We start from the raw sequence: 27,987 nt of genomic DNA, 5'->3' as shown, positions 1-27,987 counted from the left end.
TGAGTTGATGGATGTTAACTAAACTTATTGTGGTAGTAATTTCACATATATGTAAGTCAAGTGTTTATACTGTTGATCATTTATATCTCAGTAAAAGAGGAATTAAAACAATTTTTTTTAAGGTGAATAGTAAGGGGGTACTAGAAATGACTTTATGCCCATGTATTTTATAGCAAGTTAAATAGACCAATTTTCTGAAAGTCATGAAGTGTTAAAGTTTAATCAAGGAAATATTGACAGCCTGTCCATCCCTATAGCTATTAAACACATTGAATTTTAGTTAAAAAAATCAAAGACACACGATGTGTAGCTTGTATACGGTTGTAAAGCATTATTGTCTGTAATGTATCTTGTCTACTTTGCTTCTATTGTTGGCGGTGCCTCATTCATTGGTTCTCTTAACTGTTGCAGATCCCCTTGAAGATAAACAGTCAAGGACTTATAAGACCAGAAAAACCCATTTTTCTGAAGGTTGTGCTCAGAGATGAGACCATAAGTGGAGCTTGACTTCCCTTAAGGACCTGGGCTTTGTTCTTCAAGGAGCTGTGTCCCACAGTTTCAGGGGACTTGATTTACTTTGTGATAAAACTCAGAAATAAAGACGGGCTGCATCTATTGTACTTGCTGGATGACTAGGGTATCCACACATTTGTTTAGCTTTCTCAGTGTCTGTGTGGTGTTATATATTGTGTAATATGAAAGAGGTGACTAATGAGGGCCAGATACGTACATTCAGCTTATCTGATTCTCAAAGGACCATCTCCACCTACCCCCAGTTAGTAGCATCTACTCCTCCAGAGCAACGATCAAGAAAGAAAGTGTCTCAACAGTTTTATCAGCAAATTAATGAAAACAAGAATTATTGTGGTGACTAAAGTTCTGACATATTTTAATAAATCACTGGTTTTATTTTATATATTTCAAATCTAATATTCTATTGAGGAACTCTGTAAACCTCTCTTTACAAAAGTATTGTCTGATACCAACCTGCACTTTAGGGTAATATGTACATCTGAATCAGGGATAAGCAGTGACTAAATACTTGGCCATCACAATTCCTGGTGGGTGGGGCCTCTTTCAAAACTGCTGTTTGTTACATTACACAGGTAAGAATTAATCCACAGTGTTTTGCGCATTTCTTAGAAAGTATAAAAATGAAAGTCGCTCAGTCATATCCCACTCTTCGTGACCCCATGGACTATACAGTTCATGGAATTCTCCAGGCCAGAACACTGAAGTGGGTAGCCTTTCCCTTCTCTAGGGAATCTGCCCAAGCCAGGGATCAATCCCAGGTCTCCTGCATTGTAGGTGGAATCTTAACCAGCTGAGCCACAAGGAAGCCCAAGAATACTGGATTGGGTAGCCTATCTGTTCTCTAGTGGATCTTCCAGACTCAGGAATTGAACTGGGCTTCCCTCATAGCTCAGTCGGTAAAGAATCTGCCTGCAATGCAGGAGACCTGGGTTAGATTCCTGGGTTTGAAGATCCCCTGGAGAAGGAAATGGCAACCCACTCCAGTATTCTTGCCTGGAAAATCCCATGGACAGAGGAGGCTGGCAGGCTACAGACCATGGGATCACAAGATTTGGACACGACTCAATGACTAAACCACCACCTCCTGCATTGCAGTGGATTCTTTACCAACTGAACTATCTTTCATGGTTTAAATCTACTTTTTGGGGGTACACATTTTATATAACAGACACACATATAATTATGTTATTAGTTTTGATTAAAATTTTTCATCTCATCTCCTCTGATATTTCTTGAAGACAGGAAACAGGTTTTCTTGAAGTGTCTTTGTATTCCACCCTCAATTCCCAACTGTCTTAACATAATGAATATGGAATAAAAGATGGTTGATTGGTCAGTTGATTGGGAAGAAAGGCTACAACCACTGGTCAGTTTCAGTTGATATCAGAAGCTGCACACAGCCCTTCCTTTCCCTTTTCTGCCCCTCCCATCCACAACCCCTTCCTTGCTAGGCTTTTCCTAGATAGTCCAGTCCTAAAGCCATTGGGGGTGCACAGAAGGCGGACAGCCTTACCCTCCAGGGTGTGGGCAGAGAAGCGGGGCTCAGTGGCTCCAAGTTGGAGATTGAAGTGGGACAGTGTCCACAGGAACAGCAGCCCGGCATGGCTGTGGGTGTCCAGGCAGGGAGCAAGAGTGTCTGCTCAGAAGGGTGGCCTGGCCAGGGCATCCAGAGCCTAAATAGGGTGTGGAGAACCATGGAGGGTGAGGGGGATATCAGGAGTGGAAAAAGGCTGAGTGGTAGTAGCTACACAAAGGGAGATTGATTAAGCAAGTAAACATATTATGGATAATGGAAGATATGTTTTTTCCCTGTTAGAGAAGGGAGTCCCTGGTCCAGGAAAGGGGAAACTAGAAGAAACCCCATGGAGTCAGAGATTGGAACTGCATGTATCTGTGAACATCCTTGCTTTTCTTTGTAGACAGATGACAGCTAGTTAGTTGGATGATACACTACAGATAGATAGCTGATATAGAGAGATAGATGACAGATATAGATAGATAACGTGTGCCTGTATGGTGATTGGGGAATCTGCAGCTGGAGTCCTACTCAGGGCCCCAAGCTCATACAGCTGGAAAGACCCCTGCCCCAATTAGAATCCATGAAATAATGTCTTGAACATTTAAACTCAGTGGCTCCTCACATAATAAGTGGAAAAGGAGACATTTAAACATAATTAGAAGGAAAAAGGTAAAGATTCAAAGTTAGCAAACTCCCAGCCTTTTATTTATTTTTCAATGACAACTTGAACTCATGCCTCCTCTTGGTAACAAACAACACAGTCTATAACTTATGGTTTTTCTATTATACTTGCCCTTTTTGGCGACTACTTGAACTCATATGAGCTCACGTGAGTGAACATTTCTAGAGAGTTTCCTGAGGGTCAGGTGTGTGATGGGCAAGGTCACATGTTTTCTTTCCCCAGTGACACCAGGACTCTGATCGCAGGTTCAGGCCCCAAGAGCCTCAGGTCATGGATCAGGGTCTGGTCTGATCCAGGCTCCTATAGGAAGGGAAAGACATAATTATTATTTTTTAATTTATTTATTTTAATTGGAGGCTAATTACTTTACAATATTGTAGTGGTTTTTGCCATACATTGACATGAATCAGCCATGGGTGTACATGTGTTCCCCATCCTGAACCCTCCTCCCACCTGCCTCCCCATCCCATCCCTCAGGGTCATCCCAGTGCACCAGCCCTGAGCACCCTGCCTCATGCATCAAACCTGGACTGGTGATCTATTTCTCATATGATAATATACATGTTTCAATGCTATTCTCTCAAATCATCCTACCCTGCCTTCTCCCAGAGTCCAACAGTCTGTTCTTTACATCTGTCACTCTTTTGCTATCTTGCATATAGGGTCATCATTACCATCTTTCTAAATTCCGTATATATGTGTTAATATACTGTATTGGTGTTTTTCCTTTCTGACTTATTTCACTCTGTATAATAGGCTCCAGTTTCATCCACCTCATTAGAACTGATTCAAATACATTCTTTTTATTTTTTTTAAATTTTATTTTATTTTTAAACTTTACATAATTGTATTAGTTTTGCCAAATATCAAAATGAATCCACCACAGGTATACATGTGTTCCCCATCCTGAACCCTCCTCCCTCCTCCCTCCCCATACCATCCCTCTGGGTCATCCCAGTGCACTAGCCCCAAGCATCCAGTATCGTGCATCAAACCTGGACTGGCAACTCGTTTCATACATGATATTTTACATGTTTCAATGCCATTCTCCCAAATCTTCCCACCCTCTCCCTCTCCCACAGAGTCCATAAGACTGTCTATACATCAGTGTCTCTTTTGCTGTCTCGTACACAGGGTTATTGTTACCATCTTTCTAAATTCCATATATATGCATTAGTATACTGTATTGCTGTTTTTCTTTCTGGCTTACTTCACTCTGTATAATAGGCTCCAGTTTCATCTACCTCATTAGAACTGATTCAAATACATTCTTTTTAATAGCTGAGTAATATTCCATTCTGTATATGTACCACAGCTTGCTTTATCCATTCGTCTGCTGATGGGCATCTAGGTTGTTTCCATGTCCTGGCTATTGTAAGCAGTGCTGCGATGAACATTGGGGTACACGTGTCTCTTTCAATTCTGGTTCCCTTGGTGTCTATGCCCAGCAGTGGGATTGCTGGGTCATATGGCAGTTCTATTCCAGTTTTTAAAGGAATCTCCACACTGTTCTCCATAGTGGCTGTACTAGTTTGCATTCCCACCAACAGTATAAGAGGGTTCCCTTTTCTTTGCATCCTCTCCAGCACTTACTGTTTGTAGACTTTGTGATAGCAGACACTCTGACTAGCATGAATAGGTACCTCATTGTGGTTTTGATTTGCATTTCTCTAATAATGAGTGATGTTGAGTATCTGTTCATGTGTTTGTTAGCCATCTGTATGTCTTCTTTGGAGAAATGTCTGTTTAGGTCTTTGACCCATTTTTTGATTGGATCATTTATTTTTCTGGAATTGAGCTGCAGGAGCTGCTTGTATATTTTTGAGATTAATTCTTTGTCAGTTGCTTCATTTGCCATTATTTCCTCCCATTCTGTAGGCTATCTTTCACCTTGCCTATAGCTTCCTTTATTGTCCAAAAGCTTTTAAGTTTAAGTACGTCCCATTTGTTTGTTTTTCCTTTTATTACCATTACTCTGGGAGGTGGGTCATAGAGGATCCTGCTGTGATTTATGTCAGAGAGTGTTTTGCCTATGTTTTCCTCTAGGAGTTTTATAGTTTCTGGTCTTACTTTTAGATCTTTAATCCATTTTGAGTTTATTTTTGTGTATGGTGTTAGAAAATGTTCTAGTTTCATTCTTTTACAAGTGTTGACCAGTTTTCCCAGCACCACTTGTTAAAGAGATTGTCTTTCCTCCCTTGTATATTCTTGCCTCCTTTCGAAAGATAAGGTGTCCATAGGTGTGTGGATTTATCTCTGGGCTTTCTATTTTGTTCCATTGATCTATTTTTCTGTCTTTGCACCAGTACCATACTCTCTTGATGACTGTAGCTTTGTAGTATAGTCTGAAGTCAGGCAGGTTGATTCCTCCAGTTCCATTCTTCTTTCTCAAGATTGCTTTGTCTATTTGAGATTTTCTGAATTTCCATACAAATTGTGAAATTATTTATTCTAGTTCTCTGAAAAATACTGTTGGTAGCTTGATAGGGATTGCCTTGAATCTATAGATTGCTTTGGGTTTTTCACTATATTAATTCTTTTGATCCATGAACATGGTATATTTATCCATCTATTTGTGTCATCTTTGATTTCTTTCATCAGTGTTTTATAGTTTTCTATATATATCTTTTGTTTATTTTGGTAGATTTATTCCTAAGTATTTTATTCTTTTTGTTGCAATGGTTAATGAAATTGTTTCCTTAATTTCTCTTTCTGTTCTCTCATTGTTAGTGTATGCAAGGTATTTCTCTGTGTTAATTTTATATCCTGCAACTTTACTATATTCATTGACTAGCTCTAGTAATTTTCTGGTGGAGTCTTTAGGGTTTTCTATGTAGGGGATCATGTCATCTGCAAATAGTGAGAGTTCTACTTCCTCTTTTCCAATCTGGGTTCCTTTTATTTCTTTTTCTTTTCTGATTGCTGTGGCCAAAACTTCCAAAACTATGTTGAATAGTAGTGGTGAGAATGGGCACCTTTGTCTTGTTCCTGATTTTAGGGGAAATGCTTTCAATTTTTCACCATTGAGGATAATGTTTGCTGTTGGTTTATCATATATGGCTTTTATTATGTTGCGGTATGTTCCTTCTTTGCCTGCTTTCTGGAGGGTTGGTTTTTTTTTTTTTATCATAAGTGGATGTTGAATTTTGTCAAAGGCTTTCTCTGCATCTATTGAGAAAATCATATGGTTTTTATCTTTCAATTTGTTAATGTGGTGTATCACATTGATTGATTTGCAAATGTTGAAGAATACCTGCATCCCTGGGATAAAGCCTACTTGGTCATGATGTATGATCTTTTAAATATGTTGTTGGATTCTGTTTGCTAGAATTTTGTTAAGGATTTTTGCATCTATGTTCATCAGTGATATTGGCCTGTAGTTTTCTTTTTTTGTGGCATCTTTGTATGGTTTTGGTATTAGGTTGATGGTGGCCTCACAGAATGAGTTTGGAAGTTTACCTTCCTCTCTAACTTTCTGAAGAGTTTGAGTAGGATAGGTGTTGCTGCTGCTGCTAAGTCACTTCAGTCGTGTCCAACTCTGTGCGACCCCATAGACGGCAGCCCACCAGGCTCCCACGTCCCTGGGATTCTCCAGGCAAGAACACTGGAGTGGGTTGCCATTTCTTTCTCTAATGCATGAAAGTGAAAAGTGAAAGTGAAGTCGCTCAGTCGTGTCCAACTCTTCGCAGCCCCATGGACTGCAGCCTACCAGGCTCCTCCGTCCATGGGATTTTCCAGGCAAGAGTACTGGAGTGGGGTGCCATTGCCTTCTCTGAGGATAGGTGTTAGCTCTTCTCTAAATTTCTTGTAGAATTCAGCTGTGAAGCCATCTGGTCCTGGGCTTTTGTTTGTTGGAAGATTTCTGATTACAGTTTTGATTTCCATGCTTGTGATTGATCTGTTAAATTTTTCTATTTCTTCCTGGTTCAGTTTTGGAAAGTTATACTTTTCCAAGAATTTGTCCATTTCTTCCAAATTGGAAAGACATAATTAACCCTCATTCTACATATCAGGCAACTGAGGCTGAGCAGGTTTAAATAATCCACCTAGGGCCTGCACATCAGTCACATACTATGGATGCCTTCTAGGCAGCTGTGTACACACTGGAGAGAATAGGTATCCTGGAGCCCAGAGAAGCCTCCAGGACCTGGTGGACCAGGTTCCCAACCATACACTTTGCTTGCCCTCTCTGCTTCTGGCAAATTCTCACAGATTATTAACTAACAGTGGTAGCACAAAGTCAAAATCCCAGAAATGTTACTACATCACAACCACTGGGATGGTTATTTTTTAATAAAGTAAAACAAAAGAGGATGTAGAGGAACAGTTTGGCAGCTCTTCAGGTCATTGAGCATAGAATTACAAGTAATTGCACCCCTGGGTAGATGCCTAAGAGAACTGAACACAATTTGTCAAGCAAAGACATACACCTGCATGTTCATAACACCAGTATTCACAATAGCTAAAAGGTAGAAGTAAGACAAGCCATGGTTGAATGGATAAACAGATCGTGATGTATCCATAGAATAGTCGTTTCTTCAGTCATCAAAGATGTGAAATACTAATACATGGTACAAGAGAGATTAACTTTAAAAATGCATAAATGAAAGAATTCACACACAAGAGACCACACGTTACATGATTCCATTTATATGAAGCATTTGGAAGAGGCAAATCCATGAAGTCAGATGTACATGAGTGGTGGCCAGGGGCTGGGAGAGGACAGAGTGGGGAGGAGGGCTTATGGACTCAGGAGTGCACTCTGGTGGAATGGGAGTGTGCTGGAACTAGAGGAGGTGGTGGCACGACCCTGTGAATGTGCTAAATGGCCCTGAATGGTTGATGTTATGCTGTGTCAGTGTGACCTCAGTAAATGTTTTTAATCTCAGGACTGTACCCTAACAAATTCAAGACAGGTCACTGTAATACCACAAAGCCTTGTGGCTTTTTTTCCCAGATGTCCTGCACATCCTTCAGCTTCCTGCTGAGCTGTCCAGGGTGGAACATTGATCCTAGAATTACAGGATCCCTAACTTGGCCTGTGATCTGATCACTTCATTATTAGCAGTAATAAAATTTGGTTGATTTAGACACTGTGTTTTGCAACCAAAAAATAAACGTACTCAGCAATGATAATGATAAGATGAACCATTCTCACAGCCTAGAATGCCCTCTCTCCTTCTCTCCTTAGGCAAATTTTGCTCTGTCCCTGGTACTTCAAGCAATGTCACCTCCTCTGGGAAGCCCACCCATCCCTACAGAGGCTCTGGATCCCACTCCTCTCCACCTTTTCCATTCTCCTGATGCCTTTGGAGGTGTCTGCATGCATGGAGCACCCCACTTAGGTAAGTGCCCTTTGTGACAATCTTGTTCACACTTTGTCCCCATGGTGCATCATAGCTCCAGACACAGCAAAGACCAGTTCAGACTGACCCACAGGGCGTATGACCATGCAGATAACTGTGTGTCCAATCAGAATAGGATATCTTGTGTTGGAGTCCAGGGCTTGAATTGGCTGGGCCAGGCCCCTGGAAGAAGTCACTTGACTTGGCAGGCACATGGTGACATATCTACTTAGAAATCTCTTGGAAGTGCATGCAGTAATGAGGATTTGTTTATTTTCTGGGGATTTGGTTTATTTTTTCCATCTGATTATCACAGGAGCTGATGTTGTAACTAAAGGTGAAGAACTCAGCATTTGAACCTAGTTGATCTCAGTTGAATGAACCCACTGAATGAACCCATGTTGGTCAGTTCAAACAGCCTCAAATGGTCAAAGATATTTAATTTATTCAGTGATGTTTTCAATTCTTCACCTGGGATCCACAAGCTGGGTTTCTGACAAAAACAAGTAATGACATTCTTTTTGTTTCCAGCATAAAATTAATTGATGGGAGTTTACATACTTAAAGAGTGTTACAACTTTTGAAAAGGCTGTATGTGCATGTGGTAAAATAGCATAAGCAGACAGTGCTTTTATACTATGAATTATATTTGGTTAGGTGATTTTGGTAGATCCTTTTATCACATTAAGGAAATTCCTTGCTATTAGTAGTTTACACTCTTCTTCTATCATAAATGATATATTGAATATTAACAAATGCATTTTCTGAAGCTATTGGGATGCTAATACTTTTTTCTTTTAATTAATTAACCTGATAACTAATATTTATATTAATTCTCTGTTAACCACCCTTGAGTTCCAGGGTAAAATCCAACTTGGATATGGTGTATCATTGTTGCTGGATTTGACTGGCTTTATTTTGCTCAGGTGAGTGAATGAGACTGTCTCATAAGTGAGAGTGAAATGGAGTCTTTCTTTCTTGTCCCATTTTTATCCTATTTGGATCAAGTTCATACTGTCCTCATAGAGTGAGCTAGGCATGATTGAATTAATTTTATGTGACAACTCAGAATCTTAGCTTCACCTCTGTGATGGCATCCTCTCAGTTGGCCGCCAATGGCTCTGCCTGCTAGCACTTATGCCCCATTTAACCCCCTGCCACTGGTGCGGCTGGGATAGGTGACTTGCTTCTAATGAGTAGAATATTAATTGGGTGCCCCCTCTCACTCCCTCACTCTGGGGGAAGCGACTGCCATGTTGTGAGCTGCTCTGTGGAGAGACCCTGGTGGCAGAGATCTGAGGGGCTTCTGGGCCATAGCCAGTGAGGAACTGAATCCTCGAGCTTGTGAGGATCTGAACCCTGCCAGACCACCTGGAGGACCTGAAAGGGGGTCCTTCCCCAGTGAGACTTTGGATGAGAGGCAGCCCAGCCTGACAGCAGGAGAGAGCTTGAGCCAGAGATACCCAAGTAAGCCACGCCTGGACTCCCAGCCCAAGGAGTGTGACACAGTCAATGCTTGTTTCAAGGGGCTGTATTTGGGGATAATCTGCTGGACAGCATAGAGAACTAGTGTACCTGCCATGGTCTCTGTTCCCGCCACACTACAGGGACCATCTTCGCCCGGATTCCAACTGAATTCGTGCAGTGAAGCCTGACTGTGCCTCTCAGACTAGCAATTCTTCTGTAATACAGAAGTTTTAGAGAATTACTTTTCTGTGGGAGGAACATTTTCCCAAAGGGAGAGGGAAACCAGTGAGTACGCTCTTCCCCCTTCCTTTCCTTGGATGGGCTGCATCTTCTGAGTGGTTGTAAAGCCTCTCAGATGGTCAGTTGAGCAAAGATTTGGTTACTTTTGACACAAAGTGTTGACCAGGTTTGTTAATGAATCTGGTATTGATTCTCCTTCATTGCTTTGTTCCTGTTTTCCTTCATTCTTCCTCCCCTGGATCAAATTCCCCAGGAGATAGTAGCATGGAAGCCTGCATTTCAGGCTCTCCTTTCTTGGGAAAGCAGGCTAAGATATATGTGTTCCTTGAAGGTTACCGTAAAACTATCTGGATGTGATTTTTCTTTGTGGGAAGGTAACTTCCCCTTATTTTTAAAGGCGTTTTGGGACTATTTAACTTTATATTTCTGTTTGGCTGGTGTTGGTCAATTATGTTTCCCTAGGAGCCAGCCTATTGCTTTTAATGTTTCAACTAATGTGTTTTTTTTTTTTTTTTTACAATTCTTAGCAACAATTGAATTAATAGATAAGATTTTTCTTGAGTTTTACTTCAACCTGTCAATTTCAGGTATTCAGGTGGGCCCAGGCATATGTAGTTTTTAACAGTCCCCCTGCACTTGAATTATAATGAATGTCATGGTCTGAGAGTCACTAAGTTTCTACATGAGAACTGGGATCATGTAGAAGTGGTACCCTCCCCACCACCTACGTGTTAAGGACAAGGGTCAGTGGGGAAGATGGCACCCTGGCTAACTCCCAGAGGGAGTCCAGGAATTAACCAGATGGAAAATAGATTGGATCCATTCCAGATGGAAGAACAGTAGTGCAGACTCAAAAAATCCCAGTTGTCTGAGGAGCTTGGGTATGGCACATCATACCATTTTCTTAAAACATCATGTTTACACTGGATGTGGACTGAGACAAGACTGTAGAAGTCAGCTGTGGCCAGATGCACACGGGTCTTTTTTCACCTTTTATTTATTAATTTATTTTTAAATTATTTTAAGAAATTGAGTTCTAATTAACATTGTTCAGTCGCTCAGTCACATCTGACTCTTTACAACCTCATGAACTGCTGAACGCCAGACTTCCCTGTTCATCATGAACTCCCGGAGCTTGCTCAAACTCATGTCCATTTAGCCGGTGATGCCATTGAAACATCTCATCCTCTGTCACCCCCTTCTCCTACTGCCTCCAATCTTTCCCAGCATTAGGGTATTTTCTAATGAGTCAACTCTTCTTATCAGGTGGCCAAAGTATTGGGGCTTCAATTTCAGTGTCAGTCCTTCCAATGAATATTGAGGGTTGATTTCCTTTATTATTGACTGGTTTGATCTCCTTACAGTCCAAGGGACTCTCAGGAGTCTTCTCTAGCACCACAGTTGAAAAGGATCAATTCTTTGGTGCTCAGCCTTCTTCATGGTCCAACTCTCACAGTCACACATGATTACTGGAAAAACCATAGCTTTGATTATATGGACCTTTGTTGGCAAAGTAATGTCTATGCTTTTTAATACACTGTCTAGGTTTATCATAGCTCTTCTTCCAAGGAGCAAGCATCTTTTAATTTCATATCTGCAGTCACCATCGACAGTGATTTTGGAGCCCAAGAAAATAAAGTCTGTCACTATTTCCATTGTTTCCCTGTCTATTAACATATAATGTTGTGTTTGTTTCAGGCATACAGAAAACAAATAGGTGGTTGCCAAAGAAAATAGGGACAAAGAAAATAGGTGAAGGGAATTAAGAGGTACAAACTTCCATATATGTTATATTAGTTTCAGGTATACAACACAGTGATTCCATATTGTAATACATTACAATTTCATCACCTCAGTAAGACCAGCAAGCATCTGTCCCCATGTACATTTGTGACTGTATTATTGTCTATATTCCCTATGTGAACATTACATCCCAGTGACTTATGTATTTTTGATCTGGAAGTTTGTACCTCTAATTCTCTTTATATATTTGGTTTGTGAATATTCATTAGAAGGATTGATGCTGAAGCTGAAGCTCCAATAGTTTGTCCACCTGATTCAATGAGCCGACTCATTAGATAAGACCCTGATGCTGAGAAAGACTGTAGACAGGAGGAGATGGGGATGACAGAGGAGGAGATGGGGATGACAGAGGACGAGATGGTTGTACGGCATCACTGACTCAGTGGATATGAGTTTGACAAGCTCCAGGAGATGGTGAAGGACAGGGGAGCCTGGCGTGACACAGTCCCTGGGGTTGCAAAGCATCGGACATGACTGAGCGGCTTAATTAGTTAATTAATTCCCTTCCTTGTGGTCTTCTGAAACAATAAATAAATGATATTATACAGTAATTTTTTTTTCAATCGGACTTATTTCACTTAGCATAATGCCCCAGGTCAATGTTTAAAAACCAAACACTTGATTAAAAAGTGGGCAGAAAACCCGAATAGACATTTTAAAGATGGCATACAGATTGCAACAGGCACATGAAAATATGTTCAGAGTCACTCATCATCAAGAAATGCCAGTCAAACCCTTAATGAGATACCACCTCACACCCATCCAAGTGACAAATTATCAAGGAGACAAGAAACAACAAATGTGGGTGATGATGTGGAGAAAGGGGAACTTTCTTGCACTATTGCTGGGAATGTAACTTGGTGCAGCCACAGCAGAAGACAGCATGGAGATTCCTCAAAAAGCTGAAAGAGAGCTACCATAAAACCCAGCAGTTCTACCTCTGGCCGTTTATCTCAAGCAAGGGCTACTTTGAATATAGGCCCCTATGCTCAATGCAGCAATGTTTATAATAACCAAGAAATGAAAGTAACCTACATGTCCAACATGGGTCTTGAATTGCTGTCCCATGGCATTTGGGTTTAATTCTGTGGATGATGGAAGTTGTTGGAGAGATTTGAGCAACAGAGGAATGATGCATGACTCGTGTTTTACCAGGCTCTGTCCGGTGGCAGAGTAGGGAATTTCCTGGGTGAGGCCAGTCTAGGGTTGGATAAAACTCCTTAGCAGGTTGCTGCACTGATTAGGAGAGACAGCCAACACTTTGCTCCTCTTTTGCAGCTAATCTGTGATGCTCATCTATTCCCTAATTTTACACCTCCTGTGTCATTAATTCCCTCATTGTGGTCTTCTGAAACTTGTCCCCCTCCTCTGATTCCTCTTTCACTCCTTGGTTTCACTCATTGTTTACTTCCTACTTTCTTGGAAACCCAAATGATTCTGATTGTGACATGTCAGAACTATTTGCAGCATCCTTTATCTGCTGACACCATGAGTTCATGAATACATAAAATTTAGTCTGGTGCTCTATTTTTTGTGGCCACTAACAGCTTTAGCACTTACTACAAGAATAGTAGCATGATGGATAGTGTGGAAGGAGATATTTATCCCATAAGAGGTTGACACAACCTGCCAGGTTATTTCAGGAGGCCTCTTGGAATCCAGGCAAGCATGTCTCTGGCACAATTTAGAATTATGAAATCTAGCTCCATGCCCTGCATTCTTGGTTTAATGTTTGGGCAAGATTCTTCCCCACCCTGAGCTTCTGTTTTTACATTTGTAAAGTGGGAATCAAACAACCCCAGCACTGCTTATCTCAGAGTTTTAGGGAAATCAGTTCAGAGAGACATGAAAGAACTTTCTTGGCTTCCCTGGTGGCTCAGACCATAAAGAGTCTGCTTGCAGTGTGGGAGACCAGGGTTCAATTCCTGGTTTGGGAGGATCCCCTGGAGAAGGACATGGCACCCACTCCAGTATTCTTGCCTGGAAAATCCCATGGATGGAGGAGCCTGGCAGGCTACAGTCCATGAGGTCTCAAAGAGTCGAACACAACAGAGTGACTTCACTTTTCTCTTCCTGAAAGAACTTTCTAAGGTGTACTGTGCAGTAGAGATGTTAGTGATTCATTTATCGAGAAAGAGAAACTCAGGAATGGAGTCAAAAGTGAGCAGCCATGAGGTCCTTCTCATCCCTTTGCTGTGAAGTCCATGGAAGTGCACCTGCTTAAGGGCACATGTGTGTGTGTTTCTTCATGATGGGATGTGTATGGGTCAGAAAGAACATCCCCGTACCTCACCCCAGCCCCTACTGACTGGCTTGCTAGGGGCCCTCACCTTGTCTCTGTGTTGGGGCAGTGCTCTGGTCACAGACCTGTGATCAGTGAAATTGAAATCTAACACACACGTCATTCCAGAGCAACATGGCCTCCCCATACTGTGAGCAATTCTCTCAGCCAGTGGATAAGCTTCTCAGAAGAGGAGTCACCTCTAAAAGGAGAGGAATATCAGACTGACGGGGCCTCTTGCATCACTGAGTCCCTGACACCCTGCTCACCTCTCCTGATATCTGAGCCTAATGCCCAATTCCATGAGTGTTCTTTGATTGCAATCTCTGACTGATTGCTACAGTCTGAAAAGATAAGCCGTGTATCGTTGATGAGAACACTGTGTTTTCAAAACATGTATAATTAGTTTACTTTGGCTGTACTATAACTATTTCTCTCTATCTTCAACCTGAGTAATATCAGGATCTTAGTCACAACTGCACATGAAGCACTTGGAATAGAGCTTTGACCATGCCAGGCTGTTGGTACACAAATGACCAGATGAGAGACATGAGGTGTGGGGTGCTCTTCAGGCACACACGTCTTCCTTCATGGTCTTTGTATATGAGATTTTTCAAGTCAGGTGTGTCTGGGTGTGGAATGAAGGGTACAAAGATCATGCCTTTTGTTATTTCCCCTTGCAGAGCAGGCCATTTGCCTTTGCTAGGATGTGGCTCTGGAGAAGGAAATGGCAACCTGCTGGGAGCCGGTGAGGCATTCCACTCGTGACAAAGGTCATGAGGAAGGAGGCTCGGCATACGCAAAGGCGGGATCGAGCCTCAGGAGTCCCCCCGGATATTCTCGAGCATCTACCCCCAAAAAACCAGAGTCTGCCTACTTTATTGCTTTGTGCTCTCACCTCTGACTTTACTGAGGGCTGTCCCCCACCACCATCTCGCTCTCTCTGTCAGAGTTAACTTACAGCTCCAATTAATAAAGTTCCTGGGCAACTAGGAGTGTTTAAATCCAAACCCCTCAGATGGCTCTCTAACTCGCCTGACAAGTTTACCCGGACTCCTACAGCTATGCATACGATTGTTTACAGTCTCCCAGCCTCCAGAGGCATGGGAAGCTTAAGATATTCAAATAGCTTAGAGCCTCTCAGAGAGTTAGAAACTGTCAGAATAAAACTAGTAAAAGATTTCATTGATGAGCCAATGCTTGTTGCCAAGTTTTCACATCCCCTGTATTGTATCCTTGAATGTGTATTAATTAATATAGTTGGTATGTAGAAAAAATAAGTAGTGGCCTTGGTGTTAGTAACTTTAGACCCTTAAGGTAATAAATTCTTTCCTTTGTTGTAAACCCATTACACATCTGCCCTACAGGAATGCAATTTTATCTTCGGAAGATGGTGCCAAACCTTAAGATAATTACTCTTAGAGAAAATAAGTCTTTGTTGATAAGTCTTTGTCAAGAGTCATAAAATGTTAATAAGCCTTCTGGCCAGAAGATGATGTAAATCACCTAAACCATTTGTATACGATAAATTTGCAGGAAAGAAACCCTGGTTTTTGATAAGGATCAAAGACTGCTGACTTTGCATCCCCTATTATCCTCTATGTGTAACTTAGGGTATATAAGCCCCTGTTGAAAATAAAGCTACAGGCCTTGCTCGCCAAAGCTTGGTCTCCCCATGTCATTCTTCCCCTTAACTTCCAGCTGAGTCTCCATCTGGAGCGCGGATATCCTCTGTGACCATTTATATTTGCCTGGGCTTCTAAGACCCACTCGAGAAGGTGTCTAAGTGGGGCACCTTCCGCTATTCGAGAGGGCGCCTGCGGCCTCCGTGGTCAGAGCTAACCTGGTGTCACGGGTTATATTGATTTTCCACGTAAACCAAGCTACTCAGCTTCTTTTCTCCACTGAATTTTCCGACTGAGCTATCCTCATTCTATTACTCTTTATATCTTTGATAAATAAATAAATAGGTTGCCTAAGCCATCTCTCCTTCGAATACCCTGGATCAGCCGGAGCTGGACCCCTGCAGCAACCCACTCCAGTGTTCTTGCCTGGAGAATCCCAGGGATGGGGGAGCCTGATGGGCTGCCGTCTATGGGGTCGCACAGAGTCGGACACGACTGAAGCAACTTAGCAGCAGCAGCAGCAGCAGCAGCAGCAGGATGTGGCTCTGGCTACACATTTTTCCCAGGACTTGACTAGATTATTGACACTAGACAGATTCCAACCAGCTGGACCGGGCCCTGAGGTGAATTGGGAAGGTGATGGCGTGTAAGGCTTAGTGAGAAAACGATCATATTGGCATGTTTTGGAGGAAGGTAAAAGTATGTAGTTTCCACAAGGGTTTTGTTTTCAAGAAGAATAAGAAAGGCTGTGGGTTTAGCTGAGTGAATTAAGTTGTCAGTAGTTATCAGATGACACTGTAATCTCTTCATGGGGATGTATTTTGTGTTCCTCTCAGTGGAGAATACAGACAGGTGGGTCCTCATGACAAGCACCTGTCCTTGTTCCTGCTGAGGTGACATGAAGTCCGGGTTCTGCAGACCCATGGGGGAGCCTCTGGGCAGGGGTAGACATGGAGACAGAGCCAGAATTGTGACCAATGTGCTGCTTCAGCCTTGGGTCTCACTATTTCACACAGTGACTCTCATCATGAATCGGCAAATGTTGAATATCAGCATTTCAGAGCAGAATACTTGCCATCTTTCTTCATATTATTTATAACATGTTTTGATCAATAGCTGTTGGGAAGCCACTTGCAGTCACTAAGGCTCACTTTCTATATCTGTAAATGGAGGATTGTAGCATGACCCTCTTTAAAACTATGCCATGTGTGCGTGTGCTTAATCATTCAAATATGTCCCACTCTTTGCAACACCATGGTAGTAGTCCATCAGGCTCCTCTGGCCATGGGATTCTCCAGGCAGGAATGCTGGAGTGGGTAGCCATTCCCTTCTCCAGGGGGACCTTCCTGACCCAGGGATTGAGCCTGGGTCTCCTGCATTGCAGGCAGATTGTTTACAGTTGAGCCACCAGGGAAGCCCCAGCAGTACCCAGGGAAGATACCAAAAGGGGACAGAAATGTATCAAAATTCCTTGGACTTTCTGACTTTCCCTGAGGATTCTCTTCCAGCTTCCCAGGTCTGTCCTTTGTTGGTACTCAAGCTTCCGTTCATTTCTCTCCTTTGCTGCCTCTCTCTAGGGCTCCATTTCCCCAAGGATTCCAGAGGTATGCCCCATACTAAGCTTGGTTGTGTGTCTCACTCCCTCCACCGGAGGCTGCTCCCCAGGGAGGGGACTGGATGGCTTCTAGCCCACAGTCCAGCACAATACCAGCGCCTGAATTAACTCACTTGGATTGAAGCAATGGACAGATAAATGTGTTCAGACATTTCAATTCTCATTGGATGTGGATTTTAACAGAGGCCTCCTGGAAGAAGTGAACCCTAAGATGACAAACTCTGATGGTAGAAATATCATGCTCCATGAGAAGCTCCCAAGGAAATAAAAGAGTGCAGGAGAGATAGTTCGGACTTGCTGCATTTTACTAATGAGACTTCCACCCACTCTGGCCAGTATGGGACAGACAAGGAACTCTCAGGCCAGAGTGAGGGACATGTCTGTGTGTTTCTTCACGGTGAGATGTGTGTGGGTCAGAAACATCCCCCTACCTCACCCTAGAGATTGCAAGAGATGAGTATCACTTTCTGCAAAGGAGTGAAAGTGAGAAAGGATAAAGGGAGAAGGAAGTGCACAAACACATGTCTTATGTTTCTATTAAGTTTTAAGAACCTTTGAGGTTTTGTTTTTCACGTAATCCATGGTTATTCAGGTCTCGCAGACATAGGACATGGTTTAAAGTATTGATAATGAGCCAGTGTAATTTCCTGATGCTCAGCCCTCATCCTGCTCCCATCAGGAATTCAGCGAGGGTAGAGGGAGACCTGGGCTTCCCAGGTGGCCCTAGTAGTTAAGAACTTGTCTGTCATTGCAGAGACATAAGAGACGCTGGTTTGATCCCTGCATTGGGAAAATTCCCTGGAGGAGGGCATGGCAACCCACTCCAGTATCTTTGCCTGGAGAATCCCATGGACAGAGGAGCCTGGAAGGCTACAGCCCATGGGTCACAGAGGCAGATATGATTGAAGTGATTAAAGTGCACAGGGTTGGCCTACCAGCAGGTGATACCAACTGCTACTCTAGGCCTCCTCAGTATCAGCTCCTTGTTACCCAATAAAAATTCCCTGTCTGTGCATGCTAAATTCCCTCAGTAGTGTCCAACTCTTTGTGATGCTGTGGACTGTAGCCATCCAGGTTCCTCTGGCATGGATTTCTCCAGGCAAGAATACTGGAGTTGGTTGCCATTACCACCTCCAGGGGATCTTCCCATTCTAGGGATTGAACCTGTGTCTCTTAGGTATTCTACATTGGCAAGTGGGTTTTTTTTTTTTTCTTTTTCTTTTACCACTAGTGCCACTGGGGAAGCTCCCAAATTCTCTTTGTGTCCAGAAGTGGGAACCCATCTACTCTGACCCATCAACACCCCATGTACCCTAGATATAACATCCCCTTATGTGATCTGTTTGGAGTCCTGTTGCGGTACATGCCACATCACTGGTGGCTAAGCACGTTGGGGTCCTCTTGGCCATCAGGCTGCTTTTTTCTCTCTCTTTACACCCTTTGATCTTGGATTGCAGCCTTTCTAGAGAGAGGGGACCATTCTTTGATCTAGAATCTGACTTGCAGAATGCTCTGAGGGTGGGACAGGAATGAGCCTGAATTGATACCATTGGTGCAGCCATCACCCTCTCCTCCATGTTCTGCCTCTCCTTCTGGGGCCCTCTTGTCAACAGGATCCTGGTGGATTCTCCTGAAAATACAGAGACAGTGACCAAGGCCCAGCCAGGCCCTCTTGGTGTGTCAACAATTCAGGAAGATGGCATGGTCACCAAAGAGCCACAGGGAGAGGGCACACAGGTGCCCAGTGGTCTTACCTCTACCAATTCAGTCCATCTACCATTTGGGATGCACACTCTGCAGAACAGTCTGCTAGGTACCTGGGACATGACTGTGGCTAGTATCCAGCAGGTGCCCAAGCTCTTGATCCACTGAGGGAACTAGGTATGGAAACTGACTGTGGTGTGGGAGATAGTAGGATTGTGTGCAGGGGACAGTTCCTCAGAGGAGGAAATTGTTATATCTGTTGGAGGAGGTTGGTTTGGGAAATTTCTAACACAGATGTTCTGTCTGAGCTTTATCTGGAAAAGTTTAAGAGCCTACAAGGGACACAGGAGCATTTCTAGGCAGAAAAAAGAATTGTATGAGTAACAATCAGCACAGCTATCTTGTTTGACCCTGTGGAGGAGGAGATGGCACCTGACTCCAGTATTCTTGCCTGGAAATCCCATGGACAGAGGAGCCTGTTGGGCTGTTTCCATGGGGTCACAAAGAGTGGGACATGACTTAGCAACTAAACTACCACCACCATCTTGTTTGAAGGATTTCAAACATTTTGGACTGCAGGCAACAATAGACATGGGGCAGTTTAGAGGAAAATTAAAGCCAGTGGCTTTATTTGAGTTTCTACAACCTTTGGGCTTACTGATAACATTGAGTTGTTTATTGATTTCCTACAGAATATGAACTCAAGGGAGGTCAAACTGAAGTGTGTGTGATGCTCGGCCAACTACCAAGGCAGAGAGGGCTCCTGCAGGTGGAGACCAGGTGGCCCTTCTGTTGGTTGCAGCTCCAGCTCCACCTCCTTTCTAAGCACATAAATCTCCCAACCGCACTGAATCTCCACCTGAAGTGAACAGAAGCTTCACACTGAGAGGCAGGCAGAGAACATCACACACAGCTGAAAGGAAACTCAGAGGAGGGAATCGCCAAGAAAAGTGGCCATGGAGCTAATCCCAAACTTTTCCGTGGAAACCTGGGTTCTCCTGGCTATCAGCCTGGTGCTCCTCTATCTGTGAGTAACTGTTAGGCTCATCTTCTCTGTAACCTGGATCTTGGGGTGCTAAGCAGAAAAGGGGGTTCCCTTAGTTTTTTAAAGTTCAAAGTAAATGGAGGGGAAGTTGCTCAAGCATCATGTGCTATGGGCACCAAATGGGTTATTATCGATCTTACCCACTTCTGTTGAAGGAGTTAACTTTACTCCCAAGTTGCTGTTAGCATTGTTAGGAGGATTTGTGACATTATTTGCTCCTGAGAATGACCCTCTGATTGACTACCAGTTTGCATGGACCTAGAGTAGTCAACCAGAGTCCATCAAGGGAAAATTAAAAACAACTGGCCTGTGTACACTGATTCCCATGCTGGGAATCCTGGAGGCAAGCAGTAACCTGGGTTTTGTTTCATTCTCTGACTTCTGGATTCTGTACCTGCTGCAGGAATCCTGAGGAATGTTTGGCCCCTTTGTCACTTAGGAGCTCCTGCTCTGGACCCTCTTTCCAGGTGTCATTTACACAAGGCACCGGGTGCACCCCGACTTTGTTTGGAGGCCTGAGAACAAGCACCCTTTTTTTCATACTCATCCCTCCCCCTTTTCTGCACCCCTCCTCCTTTTCTGCACCCCTCCTCAGGGCATCCATTCCTAAAACTCAATTCCCCCACCCTGTACTCTGCAGAAATTATCTAGTTCCAAATGAGAAATCTTAAGATTTGAGGAGACTTTGTAGAAACTTTAAAATTATATTCATTTTTTTCACCTTTTCTTTCAATCTCTGGATGAGTTAGAATCAGTGTACAAATTTATTTTCCCTGTGATTTGAAATCTACTAAATCTACAAGAGGCACAAGCCCCAGAGTTCAGTTTGGATTTTAAGTGATTTTTCCCTAATAAGTATGGCACAGGAGGTTGAAGTAAGCCAGAAAGAAAAACACCAATACAGTATACTAACGCATATATAAGGAATTTAGAAAGATGGTAACAATAACCCTGTATACGAGACAGCAAAATAGAGACTGCTGTATAGAACAGTCTTTTGGACTCTGTAGGAGAGGGAGAGGGTGGGATGATTTGGGAGAATGGCATTGAAACATGTATAATATCATATACGAAACGAGTCACCAGTCCAGGTTCGATGCACGATACTGGATGGTTGGGGCTGGTGCACTGGGATGACCCAGAGGGATGGTATGGGGAGGGAGGAGGGAGGAGGGTTCAGGATGGGGAACACATGTATACCTGTGGCAGATTCATGTTGATATATGGCAAAACCAATACAATATTGTAAAGTTAAAAAATAAAATAATAATGAAAAAAACCATCTAGCAGAAAAATTCCTTTCAATGTTGAGATTCTGTTATCATGCATTAGGTTGGGACAGGAATTACTTCCAATGAGTGATTAGAGATACCCCTACGAATCACATTTGGGTTCTGTCAATTTCATTTTCACTAAGTGTAGGAAATCATGATGACACGTACGTGGGTAATATTAACCTCATTTTAATTACTTGAAAGAAATATTAGGAAATTAAGGTATTGCAGCAACATATTTTCTGTCTGATATTATAAAATTATGTGGTACAGTTTAACTTCATTCTATTTAGGACTAGATTTAAAAAATTGATGAGTATTTCCAGCATGTGGTTTTTCCCTGAAGGATAAAAGAGGACTGCTGTCCAGTACCTAGAAAGGTATGTAAATAAATTCGCCCTCTAGAATACTGCCTGGAATATGAATCTAGTGTAGTAAAATATTCCTGTGATATACCTTTTTAAATATACATGTCCAGCAAGCTATTTTAATCTTCAGGGCAGATGAGTATACATGCCTGGGAGCTGGTGATGATATGAGAGGCATCCAGAGAGAGATCGGGATGGAGGGGAGAATATTCCTCTTTCCTCAGAGCAGACCCCCTAGAGTTATTCCTCAGACCTGGTCCCACAGAAGGTCAACAGGGTTGGCATCTCATTTGCTGGAAGCCTGGGGACAAGACACAACCTCAGTCACACTGTGTGTGGTCCGTCTGACAGTGGGGCTGGGGCTAGCTAGTGTCCCCACCAGGCAAACATCCCTGTAGCCTGAGAAGGCGCTGGTGCAGCCAGGAATCAGCCGCTGCAGGCAATGCTCTTGTTAGGCCGACAGGATGTAAAGACTATAAAAATGTTGGCTTTATCTTTAGCCCCTTCCTTTTTACCCAAAATAGCATTACTGCACGAACCAAAAAGTGAAGAGCTAGAAAGAAGCCAAATAATTCACTCAGTCCACCTGCTGCCTTGGTGGAACCATGTGAGTTCAGACACTATACCAGAGCTCTCTGTGGGACCTGTGTTGCCAACATGGTTACTCAATTGCTTGGCCTCACTTTTTGAGTTCATGTAGCACACTGAAGGTTCAGAAGCAGAAACTGACTTGCCCTGTTTGTGAAGAGAAACAGGAAAGGAAGACAAACAAAAGGGGAAGCAACTGGGGTGGGAATAGCCCAGGCCACCCCTTTTGTGGCAGTTGGTGCCCACACCTCCACCACTTGCTCTGGAGGAGAGAGAGATATAGCCAGCTGCGCTTGGCCAAGGTACCTCTGTGCACTTCCAGCATAGGTCCGTCTGTGAAATTTTTTGGGTTTCTCTTATCACATATTGTAAGATTGTTGGATTTGTACAGAAATTTGAACCTGTGCCACCTTAAAGGCTCCCTTCCAAAAAGGAGAGACAATATCTTAATTTAATATTCTGAAGTTTTTTATGGTCACTCATTTTTTGTCACACAAAGTGTCTTTTGCTCTACATGGGAAGGTAACTGAAGACTGGGAACCCCGATATCTCTTTGTTGAAAGTGCCTGTAGGGCATTATGAACCATTTACACACAGCATGCTCAACCATACCTTACTAATTTAACTCTACAGAGTTAGCCTTGGAGGCCTAGCAAGTTCACATTTAAACCATTGATGGCAGTCTCTTCCTTCAGCCTCTCTTTTCCTGCACTCTGTCGTTTCTCAGCAACACCAGAATGAGCAGGCTTGCAAAGATCTAGAACCTGGAGTTGTGGGCTTGCACATGTAATACATGAAAGATAAGCTGCAGGCAGGCCTGCCATAGGGAGCACCTATGCCATAGGGAGCACCAGCTTGATTGTTTTTTAAGATAGTTGAAGTGCAGTGGCTTTGTGATTGAGCGTCTTTAGAAAAATGAATGTAAATCAGGCAGTGGGCTTAGCGCGTAGTTGGTGGACCTGATGCCATGAGGTTGGGAATGGTCTGGAGATGGATCCTTTAGTCATTGATTCATTTATACAGTTTCAGGGAACAAAAGAGTCAATCACTACAACTTATTTGTAGTTCAAGTCAATCAAATTGCTTGAACACAGAGCCATGGGTGTAGCTGAAAGGTGCTCAATTTCTATGATGGCAATGGAAGTCTTGAATCAGTTTTCATTCTGCAGATAAGAACACTCTGCTTGCTTTAAGTCCTGCTCTTGAAGACAGAATTAAGAAGAATCAGATCTTAAAATGAGGTCAGATCATGGAGGGAGCTCTGATGCATTGGCCACTTGATGGGAAGAACTTACTCATTGGAAAAGAACCTGACGCTCGAAAAGATTGGCACGGAGGATGAGATGGTTGGGTAGAATCACTGACTCAATGAACATGGGTTTGAGCAAACTCTAGGAGATAGTGAAGGACAGTGAAGCCTGGCATGTTGCAGTCCATAGGGTCACAATGAGTTGGAAATGACTGAGTGACTAAACAACAAAACATCAGAGGAAAAGAAAAGGATAAGAACAGGCCAAGGTAGAGTCTAGTAACTCTGTCATTGGGTGGACGCAGATAACCAAAATCTCATGTTTGAGACAGGAAAATTTCCCCTTTGTATCTAGAATGAGAATCTCTAAACCACTTTAGTGGAACCACTAAGAATCCACTTACTAAATACATATGAATGATATTTTTGGAGGAATTATAGCATAAACCTCTCAGAAGCTCTGAAATTATAAACATTTATCAAGCATCCACTCTATAGGATTGGGACATCAAGATTTCAGCTGCTATTTATGGTCTCACTGTGGAGGAGGGAAAGAACATGATCAACAAAAGTAATTACTGCTTTTGGAATTGCTGGTATTTATCACCTACATGTTGCTTCTGTAGGCTGATGGTTCCAGTTCTGAATCAGTGACTAGCCAGCTCCAGCACTTATTCCACAATCCCTGACCTGGATTTTCTCTTTCACTTTATAGATATGGAACTTATTCACATGGACTGTTTAAGAAGCTGGGGGTTCCTGGCCCAAGACCTCTGCCTCTTTTTGGAAACGTTCTATCCTACCGAAAGGTGCATATTGCTTGATGTCCCTTTTTGGCTTCCTATGGTTGCAAATCCCAGCTGACTTCCATAGTAAAATTCTCCTCCTCAGTAGGCAGTTGTCAGTTTTGATATTTCCCAGAAATCACATCATAGGCCCCACCCACACATGCCTTCTATACCCCAGGCCTCTATTGTCGGCTGTTAAGAGCCTCAGGTTTGCCTCCTCAGACAGTTGAGCTCTCTTGACTGAGTCAGCACAGGACTTGAAGTTCCATCTTATAAGCTTTGTGAAGAAGATCTTCTCTCTGCCAGGTGCAGATTCCCAGCAAGGCAAAGTCCTACTAATTATCAGGAGAAAAGCATGAAGGGATGCCTGGTTGTGGCTCATTAAGCAGTGTACAGTATAGTTAGACGAGTCCTGTTGGTAGCATAAGCTCTGGGTACCCTTTTTTCTCCTTTCTCCTGAATTGCTTGGATGCTTCAATTCTAATGTATCAGGTAATTTGTACATACTTGGATTCTCTCAGGAACTGCTAATGCCTGTGGGTCCCCCCCCCCCCCCATTTTATGCTCTACCTCTTGCTACACATGACATCTTTTGGGATATAAAAAATGGACCAAAAACTTTCTGCTTTTTCTGTGCCTTCAAAGCAGGCAACTCATGGATGAGTTTGAGCAGGGAATGAGTGTAACTGAGGCAAGGTTGTCTATTTATCAGATATTTAACCACTAAATAAGTTGTGAAGTTTTTTACAAAATAAGGCAGAATCACATATACAAAAATCACTAGAACGGATATGATTTGACAAAATTATTAGAAGTTTAATTTAACTGAAAGGAATGTACCAGGTGGCAGATGGACTGTGAATTCTGATATTCATTCAGCTCTGATGCCTCCCCCAGGGCCTGGCCCCTGAACTGAAGGTCGTGAGCTGCATTATGATGTGCAGGGGCAGAGCCCTGTATGCGGGCTGCTCTCTGGCTTAGATTTCCTGTCCTGCAGACATGAGGCTTGTTTCTCAGATCCTGATTCTCCCAACTGAGGTCTTCACTGTCTCGTTACTGCCTCAGAATTTCCTGAACATTTTTCCATCTGAAGAAGCAGTAATTTCCTCTCCACCTTTCCCAGGTGAACTCCATAGTAGATGCACCCCAACTCACATTTCTGGGACCTTCATTTACTTGGTAAAGCATTAAATATCATGATAGAAACTTAGGGACAGGCTTTTTTTAAGTTATAGAAGTAAAAACTCAGGCCAGGTGTTTAAAACGCACTGTTCTTTGTATATTTGTGGCATCGCCCCATCTTTTCTGCGTTGAGCTGGAAAACTAGAAGGCGAGTCCACTTTGTCATTCATTCAATCACTCATTCACTTTCTCATGGAACACACACCCCTTAGACGTCTTTAAATCTGCGAGATTAGAAGACATTACTGGTGCTTTAGCTTCCTTATTCTGCTGAAATTCTAGGAAGAGCTCATGAGAGAAATGAAAAGGCTGTTACACTAGGAGAGGAAAGTGTGTGCAGGAAACACTTACTTCCCTCATTTCCAGTTTTCTCAAATGTCCATGGTGGATTAGAGATTAAGAGATTTTAGACAACACATGCACAATAAAAAGCCTTCAGAAGACGAGGAGTAATTAGTATTCACTGACAGGGGTAAGTGTTTAGTGTCTATAATATTCAAAGAATATTCAAGAGTGATTTTAAATTGTCAGTTACAAATATCTCCTCTGTTTTCTCTCCTTTCCCTTAAGACATTTGTGAATAAGATCTTCCCTCCAACTGCCAGTGAAAAATAGTAGTTTTGTGAATTAGAGATAGGGTTCAATACAGGATATTAATAATGTAATATTGTTTTTCCTTATAGGGTGTTTGTGAGTTTGATGAAGAATGTTTTAAAAAGTATGGGAAAATGTGGGGGTGAGTATTCTGAAAATTCCAATCGGACACACTTCTTATAATAATCCTGCCCTCCCCCTGGTGGTGTGGAGGGCACTCTCAGTCCAGAGCTTCTTGGAATGAAGTCATTTGCTGTAAAGCTTCCGAGAAGGCAATGGCACCCCACTCCAGTACTCTTGCCTGGAAAACCCCATGGACAGAGGAGCCTGGTAGGCTGCAGTACATAGGGTTGCGAAGAGTCAGACACAACTGAGCGACTTCACTTTCACTTTTCACTTTCATGCATTGGAGAAGGAAATGGCAACCCACTCCAGTGTTCTTGCCTGGAGAATCCCAGGGACGGGGGAGCCTGGTGGGCTGCCGTCTATGGGGTCGCACAGAGTTGGACACAACTGAAGCGACTTAGCAGTTTGGAAAAATAGATGAGGGTTATAGGTTAACATAATGGGAAATCATATCTGCTCAGCTTTTTACTTTCTCTGCATGTATGGAGTTTGTTTGTTTGTTTTTTAATTGTTTCAGGTAAGATTTTCCAGTAGAATTGTATTCAATGATTGTTTTATCCACTGTTTTTCTCCGATTTTGAGGAGATGTAGGGTATATATATCTAACCCAGAGTCTGTCAGGTGGGCTTTAGGAGCTGTTGGAGGTTTGGTGAGAGCAGAGGGAGAGGTGTCTTGTGGTGCTTCTTTGCCAACAGCAAGTGGCAGAGGCTCTACCTGTCCGGACCTCTTCATCTTCTCTCATGAGGCCCTCAGAAACCATGGGAACCTGTGAGTTGCCATGGCCCCAAATGTCGACCTGCTTGAGTGGGAAGAATACATAGCACTGGGACACTACTGGCCCAGCTTCAGCTGCCCCTCCAATGCTTAGTACCTGTGAGCTCGGGCTGGAGTCCGTTTTTCATGGTGGATCCCAGTTCTCTTTTAGAAAATGGTTCTCATGCATGGATGTATGAGGAGCACCTGGGAAAACCTGTTATAAATATAGAGTTTGACCCCACTCACCAGTACACAGAATCACTATGATCTGAGGTGAGTTCAAATACCTGAATTGTGACTGTTAGTGAGAGAAATTATTAAGACGGGAGTGACATCATGAATATAAAGGGTCACCTGAAACCACTATCTCTTATCCACCCAAGTGTTGTTGCAAAACCATGAGGGGAAGAAGAGAATCGTCCAAGTAATATGGTCAGTCAGGTGGAAGAGCAGATTAAGTGCCTCCTCAATCCCTCCTGTCACTGCTTCAGCACTAAATGCTCTTGACACCCACTTACACCCTCTGAGTTTTATAACAGCCTTTGCAAATGGGCAGAAGTAAGCGCAGTGTTTCTCCGTAATTTTTATGTGTGATCACAAAACGATTTGAAATTCTTCTGTGGAATTAAAGGAGGAATAGGGAACATGTAGAAGTGAAGTGAAGTCGTTCAGTCGTGTCCGACTCTTTGCGACCCTATGGACTGTAGCCTACAAGGCTCCTCTGTCCATGGACTTTTCCAGGCAAGAGTACAGGAGTGGGTTGCCATTTCCTTCTCCAGGGGATCTTCCTGACCCAGGGACCCGGGTCTCCAGCATTGCAGGCAGACGCTTTACCATCTGAGCCACCAGGGAAGCCCCAAACTTAGTCCTAACTGTCAGGCGAGTGTACGCTCCTCGGTTCTGTCTCATCCACAACAAAGATTTGGAGCGACGGACATTAAAGCCCTCGGTGCGTCACAGCTCTCGGGTCTTGGACAAACCATGTTATAGCTCTTAGGCAAATCAGTGTTATGGCTCTATTTTATTTAGAAGATAGCAGGAGAATCCATCCTCAAAGCGTGAGGGCATGCCAACCCAAAGACACGAAGAGAAGAGAAGAGAAGAGAGTGGAGGAGCGCGCCAGCGTGCGGGAGAGAGAGAGAGAGAGCAGGCGCTTTGGCTCCTCTTTTTATGTTTCTTCCTCCCCCTGGGCCTGCCCTATG

At 43.0% G+C, this 27,987-nt stretch overlaps 2 protein-coding genes and 1 long non-coding RNA gene across 5 annotated transcripts in view; 2 read left to right on the top strand and 1 right to left on the bottom strand.

The window, feature by feature from the left end:
- CYP3A24 (cytochrome P450 family 3 subfamily A member 24) overlaps positions 1 to 1,870 on the top strand; it is a 79,006-nt gene extending 77,136 nt beyond the window's left edge. For both annotated transcript variants that reach the window (XM_059881703.1, XM_024985097.2), the window contains exon 13: positions 412 to 1,870. In XM_059881703.1, the coding sequence (XP_059737686.1) occupies positions 412 to 507 (96 nt within the window). In that variant the 3' untranslated portion in view covers positions 508 to 1,870. The remainder of the gene's footprint in view (positions 1 to 411) is intronic.
- An 869-nt stretch (positions 1,871 to 2,739) lies between these two features.
- Positions 2,740 to 22,951, bottom strand: LOC132343904 (uncharacterized). The gene is made up of 3 exons (XR_009492934.1): positions 22,703 to 22,951; positions 21,591 to 21,803; positions 2,740 to 3,035 (listed from the first exon to the last, which is right to left on the bottom strand). It is a non-coding gene; the product is annotated as an uncharacterized lncRNA (long non-coding RNA).
- Positions 19,673 to 27,987, top strand: part of CYP3A76 (cytochrome P450 family 3 subfamily A member 76) — a 43,528-nt gene continuing 35,213 nt past the window's right edge. Inside the window, 3 exon segments of one of the 2 annotated variants that reach the window (NM_001075888.2) lie at positions 19,673 to 19,842; positions 24,055 to 24,148; positions 25,993 to 26,045. In NM_001075888.2, coding sequence (NP_001069356.1) covers positions 19,772 to 19,842; positions 24,055 to 24,148; positions 25,993 to 26,045 — 218 coding nt within the window. In that variant the 5' untranslated portion in view covers positions 19,673 to 19,771. 2 annotated transcript variants of the gene reach the window in all.

Source organism: Bos taurus, chromosome 25, assembly GCF_002263795.3.
Source record: "Bos taurus isolate L1 Dominette 01449 registration number 42190680 breed Hereford chromosome 25, ARS-UCD2.0, whole genome shotgun sequence".
NCBI lineage: Eukaryota > Metazoa > Chordata > Mammalia > Artiodactyla > Bovidae > Bos > Bos taurus.
Note: the sequence above shows the minus strand (reverse complement) of the source record. Positions and strands in the feature narration are given on the sequence as shown.